This window comes from Erythranthe guttata, chromosome 13, assembly GCF_056151865.1.
Source record: "Erythranthe guttata isolate IM_541 chromosome 13, IM_541, whole genome shotgun sequence".
Lineage (NCBI taxonomy): Eukaryota > Viridiplantae > Streptophyta > Magnoliopsida > Lamiales > Phrymaceae > Erythranthe > Erythranthe guttata.
In genome coordinates, this window is record NC_142545.1 from 1,966,462 (window position 1) to 1,977,874 (window position 11,413).

Consider the following 11,413-nt stretch of genomic DNA (forward strand, 5'->3'; position numbering starts at 1 on the left):
GTACAGTTTTACCTCCCCTGCCTGTTATGTCTAAGAAATATGATGTACATCCAACATCCTTATCTTGTAGTTTTGACGGATCACATCGACTTGCTATAAAGGGGAAAAAAACAGACCAAATATAGCTGTTGAATGACCACCTCAACAAAAAACTTAAGCTATTACTATTTAATACTAATATCTCCAATTCGCCCGCTAAAGTTTAAGCAAGTTACATTTGAAGCCTTGCATTTGAAATATTTGAAATGGATGGCGGTGGAATTCGAACTCATGACCTTTCATTTGGTCTGACTCCGATACCATGTTGAATGACTACCTCAACCGAAAGTTTAAGCTATTAGTGAAGTGTATCATTTGTCACTAATATCTCCAATAATAACAGTGATAAAGCATATAAAGTATACTGGCATAATTCACTCTAGTATCCCCTTGAATGGCTCGTAGATTTTCTATAATAATATATCCCTGAAACTCACCTGAATAGTAACGGGAACCAGATCAAAAATTTGTGTTAAAGGAATTTAATATATAATAACATTAAATTTTTTTATGAGAACACGACAGCGAATACAAGTGTTTTACATAAGGTGGGAGGTATTGTCTGCAGGAAGGAGAAGGAGACTGGTGATTCAATCAGAGCCTAAAACTTAACTCATGATTTTTAATTTGGAATAAACACAAAACTTACTAAATTGAAAAGGAAACTATCTATAGCCATTGGACCCTAATATTTAGAGGGAAAAAATATGAATTGAAAAATATAAGAAGTTCATGAACAAATAAAATCACTAAAAATTTAAATAATATAGAAGATAAAACAAACAAGGGGCATTCAAATTTTTGCCATCAAAATAAAAATCACGGAAACAAGTTTATATAAATAAATTACATGACAAATAACTTTTAATTCCAAGTTATATTTGTCTACCATTAGACAACATAAAACCATCAGTCAAGTCCATAAAATTTAGGGTAAATTCCACTTTCCCCCTTGTACTTTGGCTGAATATGATTTTACTTGAAAAATTGTCTCAATATGACCCTCGACGTTAGTTTTCAGACCTTTGACATTAACACCGTTTGATCTAAGTCTGGAAATTACAAAAAAATCACTCATCCTAGCTTAAATAATTATTAAAAAATCCAAAAAATAAAAAATAAATAAATGGTGGCAGACGTCGTTGACTATGTTTTCTCGTTTCTTGATTTTTTTTATTATTTTTTTTTTATTATTATTATCATTATTTTTAAATAATTATTTAAATTGGGAGGGGTGGCAGTTTTGTAATTTTAGAGCTTAGATCAAACGGTGTTGAGGTCAAATGTCAGACAACTAACAGCGAGAACCACGTCGAGACAATTTTTCAAATTGAATGGGGTAAAGTAATACCGAACCAAAGTAAAATGGGGGAAAGTGGAATTTCCCGTAAATTTTATATCACTAACCAATAGAGATAGTCAAGCCACCAAAAGTGAAGTGTCCGAGTAACTAAAACATGACAATTCAATATAATCATCTAATGCAAAACTACCAATAGCAATATAAAGCTCATTTAACAGATTATTTCCTATTTATCCACTCACAATTCATAACATTAACAAAAACTAATTACATGGCAGTTCAATTTCTATTTTCATAAACAGGATGAGGAATACCAAGAGCCACGTAAATCAAAAATTAAATTATGGTTTCCAGAAAATGTATAGCTTAGTCTTATTGGAGAAAGACTAACAACTTTGATGAGATTGGAACAGTGGCTAAACCCAAAGTCATGCAACATCACCTTTGGATTAAGCAAATAAAGCAATTGCATGATCAATACATTTTCTTTCTTTTGTTATGAGTCCCTGATAATGTACATACATGAATTTGAGATGACAAGAAGAAGCCAATTGAAATAGAAAGTCCTTACAAACTTCACGTAGAACATTCTTAGTCACAAACTATATCATAATGAATCTTACCTTCCAATACATAAATATAGAATTGAACGGAAAAATAAAATGTAATTGTAAGTAAATTTAGTAGATAAAAGTTAAATCAATAATCCCCATGCATAGAACATTAATTTTATGAAACTGAAACACGTGTTTTGAATTACCTGAGTCGAAATAATTTTAAATTAATAATCCCCATGTAAATCAATAATCCCCATGCATATAACTCATACGTGTTTCATTAGGTCAATTAATTCAAATGAATAAAAAAAATTAACTTAGTACATAGAAGTGGGAAAAATATGCAAAATAACTTACGAACTTTATTAACAGAGGCTCAATCCGATCTTGATATGGAGGATTTATTCCTTCATTAATCTAGAAAACTTTATCAAATTCTCAAAATTTAGGGTTTAAACAATTAAACATAGAACTGAAAACAAAAAAAAAAAAAAAAAAAAAAAGAAAAAGACGAAAAAGAAATCGAGAAGAGAAAGAAAAGATGAATGAGAACTTGAAACTGGAAGTTACGATCATTTATTTCTTTCTTTGGTGTAACTGATGCAAAATTGAAACTCATATTGAATTATCAAGACCATTGAGTTTCTTTGAATTTCTTATATGACTAACATTGAGTAAACTGCAAATACTACCCCTGTGTTATCTTGAAATAGCGGAAACCCCCCTGTGATAAATAAACTAGCAAAAACCCCCCTGTAAAATTTAGTCAAAGGCAGAATCCCCCCTAGCTAATTTTTTAGACTTGAAATGACAAAATTGTCCCTCAAAATGTATTTATATATATACATATTATATGTATATTTATAATTTTTAATTTGTTTGTTTAGAAATTAAAAAAAATAGTAAACAACTAAATTGATTATTTTTTAAATAAAATAATTAAAATATTTATAAAATATAAGAATTTATTAATTGCAAGACTCCAGGGGTATTTGTGTCTTTTTATATCAAGTCAACCCTCAAATAGTTCCATAGGGGGGTTTTTGCTATTTAAATAATTTCACAGGGGAGGTTTTTGCTAGTTTATTTATCACATGGGGGTTTTTGCTATTTCGAGATTATACAGGGGTAGTTTTTGCAGTTTACTCGACTAACATTTAATAGATAAATGAGTTTTCAGATGCATTTATACATTGAACTCTAAAAAATATCAATTATTTTCATAAACATACATTATACGACTAATTATAAATTAATATTAATTATTTTAATTTTGATAGGGGTATTTTGGTCATCACAAAAAAGGGAAGAAACCTCCCGTAACATTGCCACTTTTATAAGTAGTATAGATATAGATATAGATATAGATATAGACATAGGAATACATAGATGATAGAATAAACTATCAAACCAGTGACAATAATCATTATTATTTAAAATGCGTAGAATTACTTTCAAAGTCTTTTAATCAACATATTTGAGTATCAAGTTCAATTAAGTTAGGTATCAACATCAGAAGATTTTTTTTTTTTATATATATAATATATATATAGAGGTCCAAAGAAAAATAAAGTTATAAATGAAAATGTAAATAGAAAATTGTGAAAGATGATTAGTCAAAAATTTGTGAAACATATGTAAAAAATATTAAATTAAATAGAAAAAATATGAGTCAAAAGTTCTGTTAAAGGATTAATAGAGTTCAAACTTTTCTAAATTTGAGAAAACCAGCTTTTTAATTGGAAGCTATGTCATGTGCTGAAATGGAAATGTTTATCCGGTCAAATTATTCTTGTAAATTCAAATTTTAAAACCACCATTGCACCACCACCAGTTCCACCACCATTGTAAATTCAAATTTTAAACTCTACCGGCCGGCCACCACTGCCACACGATGTCTTCCACAAAGAGATCATTAATGGGGCTTTTGCTGATGAGTTTTGCGCACTTGGCGAACTCTTCGAACATGAAAGACACTCAAATACTACTCCGAGTCAAGAACGGTCCGCTGCATGGAAAACCCGATGACTGGCTCGAGTCAACTCGGGATTCGGCTTGCAACTGGACCGGCATTTCTTGCAATCACAATCAGGTAGTCATTGCCGTCAATTTATCAAACATGAACATTTCGGGGGAGTTCCCGGCGGGTTTATGTATGATTCCTAAACTTGGATATCTCGATCTCTCGCGCAATAAATTTGGCGGGAGTATTACTAGTGACTCTCTTTCCCTCTGTTATCGTCTATTTACTCTCGACCTTTCGTTCAATCTTTTCGTCGGCGGCTTGCCGGGATTTTTTGTGCCATTCTTGAATTTGAAAAAACTGGACCTTTCTTACAACAATTTCTCCGGCGAAACTCCGGCTAGTTTCGCCAGCTTAAGTACACTCCAGGTTCTATCTCTTGGTTCAAACTTACTAACCGGGTGTTCGATCCCCGAGTTTTTTATCAACTTAACTGAGTTAACTGACTTAGTGGTGGCTCTAAATCCTTTCCGTCCATGTCGGTTGCCGGCAAGCATCGGACGACTCACGAAACTCGAGAACCTCGAAGCTCAATTATCGAATCTCGTCGGAGAAATCCCCGAATCTGTCGGAGATCTCGTTTCTATAAAAAACTTTGAGGTCTCCCACAACAACCTTGTCGGAATAATTCCCAAGAGCATTGGATGTTTGAGAAATGCGGAACAAATAGAATTGTTTCAGAACGAGCTGTCTGGTGAATTGCCGGACAGTTTTTCCGGTCTTACTCGTTTGCTCCGTTTTGATGCCTCGCTGAATAACCTGACCGGAAAAATTCCCGAAAGTCTGGCTGCTCTGCCACTAGAATCATTGCATCTCAGCTTCAATTTCTTGGAAGGTGAAATACCTCGAGTTTTAGCTTTAAATCCGGCGCTCCGTGAGCTGAGGATGTTCAACAATAATTTGACCGGGTCGTTACCAGAGTCTTTGGGCATGCATTCGGATATCAAAGAAATCGACGTTGCCTATAACAATTTGGAAGGCCCTTTGCCTCGAAACTTGTGTTACAGAAAGAATCTCCGGAAATTGGTACTTTTTGCCAACAGATTTTCGGGTGAAATACCCGATTCATACGGCGAGTGCACCTCTCTAACGAAGGTGCTTATTCAAGAAAATCGACTGTCCGGAGCGGTTCCCCTTGGGCTGTGGGGTTTCGACGGACTCTACCACATCGACTTCTCGAAAAACAATTTGGAAGGCAGGATCCCACCATCTATTTCAAAGGCAAAAGGTCTGCAGCACTTGCTAATATCGGGCAACAAATTTTCCGGCGAGTTCCCGCCGGAAATCTGCCACGTCAAGGAATTGTGGACATTCGATTCGAGTAGGAACAAGTTTTCCGGTGCGTTGCCTCCGTGTATGAATCGGTTGACCAGTTTGCAGGAGCTTCAACTGCGCGGGAACATGTTTACCGGCGAGATTCCGAAAATTGTGGCTGTTAATTGGAGGGAGTTATCAAATTTGGATTTGTCGGAAAATCGATTTTCCGGCAACATCCCGCCGGAGCTCGGGAGTTTGCCTCTCTTAACATTCTTGGATCTTTCCAACAATCTACTAACAGGGGAAATTCCGGTGGAGTTGACGAAACTCAGATTAGACAAGTTTAACATCTCGAACAACAAGCTTAAAGGGAAAGTGCCAGCTGGCTTCGACACTAAGTTTTTCGTCCCTAGTCTAATCGGAAATGTCAACTTGTGTGGTTCTACTAAACCGCTTCCTCCTTGCCCGAGATCCACCAAACGCGCCTCGAGCTCGGTATTAGTGGCAGCTCTCGTATCGGCGGCTCTTGCTTTCGCAGTAGTTGTTGTGTCACTTATTTGTCTCTTCGTCATCAAATCAAAGAAAACCATCAAGTTCGGTGCCGCAACTGAAAATAAGCAGTCTTGGGAGATAACGGCATTCGCGAGAATCGGATTCAAAGCAGAAGACGTTTTGGCCTCGTTGGTAGAAGAGAATTGCATCGGTTATGGCGGGTCGGGTCGAGTCTATCGGGTTCGGTTGGAAGGAGACCAGACGGTGGCCGCTAAGCGGCTCTGGGAGGCAAGAAGAGGATCTTTAGCAAATCCCGAGGGCTCCCTCCGTTCGGAAGTTGAAACGTTGGGTAGAATTAGACATACCAACGTTGTTCGATTGTTGTTTAGTGGCTTCAATGAAGAGTGTAAAGTATTGGTGTACGATTACATGGAGAATGGAAGTCTCGGGGATGCTTTGCACGGAAATCGAGAAGGCGGGCTTGCGCTCGATTGGCCCGTAAGGTTCAACATTGCGATCGGAGTGGCTCAAGGGCTCGCGTATTTGCACCATGATTGTGTGCCTGCCATTTTGCACAGGGATATTAAATCAAATAACATACTGTTGGATGTGGATTTTACTCCTAAATTGGCTGATTTTGGGTTGGCCAAGACACTGAAGAAAGAGGGCGATAACGTCATGTCTCGTCTCGTTGGCAGTTACGGATATATTGCACCAGGTAATCAATCGGTTATATTCCTATCCCTTTTTTCTTTCCTTTTTCTCTCCTCTCGTTTCTAAAATTTGTGTACATAACACGTTGCAGAATGTGCTTACACAACGAGAGTGACGGAGAAGAGTGACGTTTATAGCTTCGGTGTAGTAATGCTAGAACTACTCACCGGTAAAAAGCCGAACGACTCGTTTTTCGGAGAGAATGGGAATCTTGTGACGTGGGTAAAACAGATTGCTTCATTATCGTGTCCAGAACGAGAAAGTGGAGACGATGACGAGATTGAAGAAGTGGGATGTTTCGATCAACTGTTGGATAGTCGGATGAACAGAGAAACGATCGAACATGAACAAGTGGAGAATGTCGTCAAAACTGCTTTGTTATGCACGGCCGATTCCCCGTCCCTTAGGCCCTCGATGGCTAGGGTTCTTCACTTACTCAAGGGCCCTTAGTTTGGATTTTATTTATTTCACTGTTAATTTGTTTACTGGCAGAGTTGCTAGAGAAAATCTATGTAATATTAAGTAGAGGACATGACTTTTGATGTAGTTTGGAAACTGAAGCTGCTTTCTTTTTTTTTATAAAGAGAAATTTGAATGATAAAAATTGAAGTCTTGTTTTGTTCTTCGGGTCCTGTTCGGTTTGGTTCGGTTCTTTTTTTTGAAAATCGTATGTGAACCGAAAATATCATTTTTTTTCGAAAGACAAAAATCAAAGCAAAGGTTTAATCAGATTTGAGGACTATTAATATTGGTTCGGTATCTTTTTTCGAGTTTTCGATTTTTTCGGCAAATTTCACTTACTTTGACGTTAACAACTTCAATAGGGGCGCAAGTTGGAAGGGAAGTTCCAATTTTTGCCGGCTCCGATCCAAAATGTTCCGATTTTGGAACATTTTTTTCTTTTCATTTCGACTTCCAAAATTTCAATTACTGAATATTTCCGATTTTTTTTGATTGAATTTGGAATTATATAAAAGTTGGAATTTCCGATTTCCGATCCGATTTAATTTCCAAAATTAATTCCGAAAAACTTTGATTTTCTTCCGAAAAATACACCTATAAATAATATATATTATATAATATTTATTTTAAGTTTTTTTTTTTCTGGAACAGTAATTTCATTTAAGTTATGTTTTTGTTTTATGATGTGGTTTATTTTTGTTAATTTTTTTGAACAGAAATTAGTAGTTATTAGTTTTAATTTTTTGTTTATTGTATTATGGTATTTATCTATTAAATTATAAACTTTGACCCCTCAAGATTTAAAACTTGTACAATTTTAGTCCATAAAAAATATTTTTTTCCTTCTCTATATTCACCCCCATTTTTTGGCCCCTCAACTAAAAGCCCCTGGGTCCACCTCAGATGGTAAGTGTTACATAAGGGGTAAAAGTGTTTACAATCTCTATACTTTAAGGGTGCAAATTGCAATTAACCTTTATTATTGTGTCAAAAATGTGAATATATCTTGTATGATGAATATGTGTGGCTGTACAATCTATCGTCTTATCTACTTCACCTTGTGGTCTTGATTCCACCATTACTCCTCCTCCAATCATCACCGCTTTTATCTTCTTCCCACAAAACCTGAAAACACACACACACACACACTCCCACCCAAAGAAATTTACTTTCCCCATGGCTTCCTATGCTTTATCCCCTGCCATCGCCCCTTCTCAGGTAAACGTAAAACTCACCATTGAATTTCAACTGCCGTTTTTCTGTTCTTTTTTCTTATTTTATTTTTTTGGGTTTTTTTTTTTCTTTCCGATCAGCTCTGCTCGGGCAAGAATGGGATGAGCGCGTCGTCTACACGCGCCGCCCTGGCGAAGTGCGTGAGGAACGGAAAAGATATGAGGATGAAGGTGAGGTGCATGGCGACGAGCATCCCGGCAGACAGAGTTCCCGACATGGGAAAGAGGGAGCTCATGAATTTGCTTCTCCTCGGCGCTCTCGCTCTTCCGACCGGCGGGATGTTGTTTCCTTACACTTACTTCCTCGTTCCACCTGGGTATGTTTTTTTTCCTCTTCAATTTTTTTTTTTTGTTGAAACTAATTTAATTCGATTTAGTAGTGAATAATTAATTGAGTCGATTTAGATGAAATTGACATTGCTAATTTTGATTATTTATATGCTCGTAATTCGAAGGATTCGCCGGAGATTATCTGAAAAATTATTTATAATTTTCCGAATTCAAGATTCGCCACTTCATCTCTACCAAATATCAACAAAATTTTGAGGTGGTGTTTGCAAAAGCTTATTTAAAAGCATTTAAAAGCAGACCATAGTAATTATGAGTTAAGTTGGAATTAAGTGATTATTTTTGTAAAAGTTGGGGCTGTTTGCAAATTAGCTGGAAAATCAACTAAAATAGAATTAAAAAAAAAAAAATAGGTACATGGGTGCTTATAAAATTATTGCTTAAACCACCTTATTTTAAGAGAAGCAAAAGCAAAAACTTGTTTTGCAAACACTTAAAAACGAATTATGTGCAGAAGAAAAACAAAAGTGATGAACAATTTCTGAAAGCCGTTGCAAACACCACTTAAATCTTGGAATAAAGAAAAAAAAATTCAAGACTACGAAAATTTAGCTCGTAATATTTTATTTTGTTTTTTGCTTGTTTTCTGATGGAAGCGTCAACTTGTTCGATTTTTTAGAGAAAATAAAGAACTTATGACGAGGATGAACGAACCTACTTTGCCTACTCATAGATTTTTGACCGTGAAGATGAAATTGCTCTTCATTGTCACTTAATTGGACTTCAAATAATAGAGGTTTATCGAACGTGTTCGATCGTCAAGAAATTGAATAGGCCCTTGTGTCCTTATTTAGGCCTACATACGATAATCGTTGTAATATGATTCATATTTATGTGTTTACGATACGTATAATGTATGTCAATTTTATGTTCTCAATATAGTGAACTATATCTACCTATAGTAATTTCATTTTTTTTTTCTAAGATTAAATAATTTTATGAATTGTATATGTCAAAATAATGTGTAACGTAATCAAGCTACTCAAGTTTAACGCATGTTTGACTCGATTGAACCTTATTTGTAATGAATTTGGTTTTTTTTTAAACGAAGAATAGTTCGGGAGGGGGTGCCGGTGGTACGCCCGCAAAGGATGCATTAGGTAATGACGTAATTGCAGTTGAATGGCTCAAAACCCACGGCCCTGGCGATCGAACCTTGACACAAGGACTTAAGGTAATAGTTATTCTTTAATTTATTATTATGTACGTTGCATATATAATGTATTATTCCCCCATTTGATGAATCGTGCTTGTATAATGCACTACGGCCTCGTTTGCTTCCTCAGATAAGATTAGCCAAGATATAATTTTATGAAATTCCAATTGTATCGTAATAATGCCCGAGAAGCTATTGGACTACTAACCAACCATCTAATAAAGTCCAATTATCTAATCAATTAGCGCAAAAACTACATATACATCCTACATTTCTCGTTTCTTCTCACAATCGCATGAAAATACATTCTTGCATCGAATAAAATCCTCGTAAATCAGAATTTGAAATTCCGTGTTCAAGCTTCAACGACTGAAATTTTGGATGAATTTTTGAGGGTGATCCTACATACCTTGTCGTGGAGAGCGATAGAACACTCGCAACTTTCGGCATAAACGCTGTTTGTACACATCTTGGTTGTGTTGTGCCGTTTAATCAAGCCGAGAAGAAATTCATTTGCCCTTGCCATGGTTCTCAATACAACAACCAAGGAAGAGTTGTTAGGGGACCCGCTCCTCTCGTAAGTTCCACAACTTTTTTTTTCGTCTATTTATATATATATATATTTTTTTTTTCAAATAAATTTTATTTAGATTTTTTTTTTCGGATAATATATATTATGTCGTATTTTGGGTGCAGTCTTTGGCTTTGGCCCATGCAGATATCGAAGATGGTAAGGTGGTGTTTGTTCCGTGGGTCGAAACTGATTTCAGGACCGGTGAGCAGCCATGGTGGTCATAGATATATAGATATGTCAATATATATGTATATCTCTCTTTTTTCGTGTATCTATATGTTTGTATGGATGTGTGTTTCTCAAGAGAAAAACTTGAAGCTTTTGCTATAGCATATTTGCTATATTCAGCTACATGCATTCTTGTATAATGATGCACAATTGGCGCTTTTTAAGTTATACAAATTTTATGTCCATAAATTGTCATTTTAAATGCTTGTTTGTATGATGCAGCAATTACTTCCTCTGTTTCAAAATAAATATCGTTTTGTGCTGGTGCGCGAATATCAAGAAAAAAAACTAATAAATATACGTAGAATGTGACTAGAAGGCACTTTCCGTTACTTTCTTTCTACTAGTTCTCTCGAATTTTAAAACAAAAAATGCTAACTAATGCATCATTGGAATTACACTGAGCTTTCGTGAGTAGAGTTTATGGCCGACAATAACTACATAATTGCAATCCTTGTGCCCTTTAGGAGGGGGAATCCTTTTGTCGATTTGCATTAGACGTCTCAAGAAATCAAGTTGAAGGATTTGTAGGAACGAAATCGTTGACGCTCGTTTACGACTCCCTTTATTGTCCCCTCGCTTTCGGGTTCGGCATTTTAGCTTGTAGAGTTTATCGATGCACGTATTGACTACAATAGAAATGTCTTGGCGTTGAGAAACGAATGCCGCAAAGGGTGCCTATTGAACGTGAATCGGCAAAAACTTGGCAAGAAATAGCAATTTCTCACAAACGGCGCGAAAATGGTGTGGTTAAAAAATGGATTTACCTATAACGCGTAGAATAATCTTCAAAAATACTCAGTAATACTCCAAATAATTTGTGGATTTTTATCTGCACCAAGAAACAAACGTTACGGCGCCAGGGCGTAATCCCGACGAAAACCCTCCGAATCGAGAGAAAAAACTCTACACAAACTTCAAGAACGTGATTAGTAAAAATGATCAAGAACTACTTAAATTAATACGGGCTGAGCTAATTAAATTAAATTTACTTAATTAAACCCAAGTGGGCCCCATGTGTAAGGAAT

The 11,413-nt window shown here is 35.8% G+C and overlaps 2 protein-coding genes across 2 annotated transcripts; both read left to right on the top strand.

Moving 5' to 3' along the window:
• Positions 1 to 3,678: 3,678 nt before the first annotated feature.
• LOC105971979 (uncharacterized) lies at positions 3,679 to 6,989 on the top strand. The gene is made up of 2 exons (XM_012996915.2): positions 3,679 to 6,389; positions 6,477 to 6,989. Exons 1-2 carry the CDS (start codon positions 3,794 to 3,796, stop codon positions 6,833 to 6,835), a joined length of 2,955 nt encoding a protein of 984 aa, XP_012852369.2. The 5' UTR covers positions 3,679 to 3,793; the 3' UTR covers positions 6,836 to 6,989.
• Positions 6,990 to 7,794: 805 nt separating this feature from the next.
• PETC (photosynthetic electron transfer C) lies at positions 7,795 to 10,574 on the top strand. The gene is made up of 5 exons (XM_012996996.2): positions 7,795 to 8,065; positions 8,161 to 8,396; positions 9,484 to 9,601; positions 9,978 to 10,160; positions 10,280 to 10,574. The coding sequence occupies exons 1-5, from the start codon at positions 8,024 to 8,026 to the stop codon at positions 10,379 to 10,381; spliced, it is 681 nt and encodes a 226-aa protein (XP_012852450.1). The 5' UTR covers positions 7,795 to 8,023; the 3' UTR covers positions 10,382 to 10,574.
• The last annotated feature ends 839 nt before the right edge of the window (positions 10,575 to 11,413 follow it).

Excerpts from the sequence above, each read along its gene's own strand:
- LOC105971979 (XM_012996915.2), top strand. The coding sequence starts at position 3,794 with ATGTCTTCCACAAAGAGATCATTAATGGGGCTTTTGCTGATGAGTTTT. Across the intron at positions 6,390-6,476 it reads TTACGGATATATTGCACCAG|AATGTGCTTACACAACGAGA; the intron begins GTAATCAATCGG and ends AACACGTTGCAG.
- PETC (XM_012996996.2), top strand. The coding sequence starts at position 8,024 with ATGGCTTCCTATGCTTTATCCCCTGCCATCGCCCCTTCTCAG. Across the intron at positions 8,066-8,160 it reads CTGCCATCGCCCCTTCTCAG|CTCTGCTCGGGCAAGAATGG; the intron begins GTAAACGTAAAA and ends CTTTCCGATCAG. Across the intron at positions 9,602-9,977 it reads CCTTGACACAAGGACTTAAG|GGTGATCCTACATACCTTGT; the intron begins GTAATAGTTATT and ends TGAATTTTTGAG.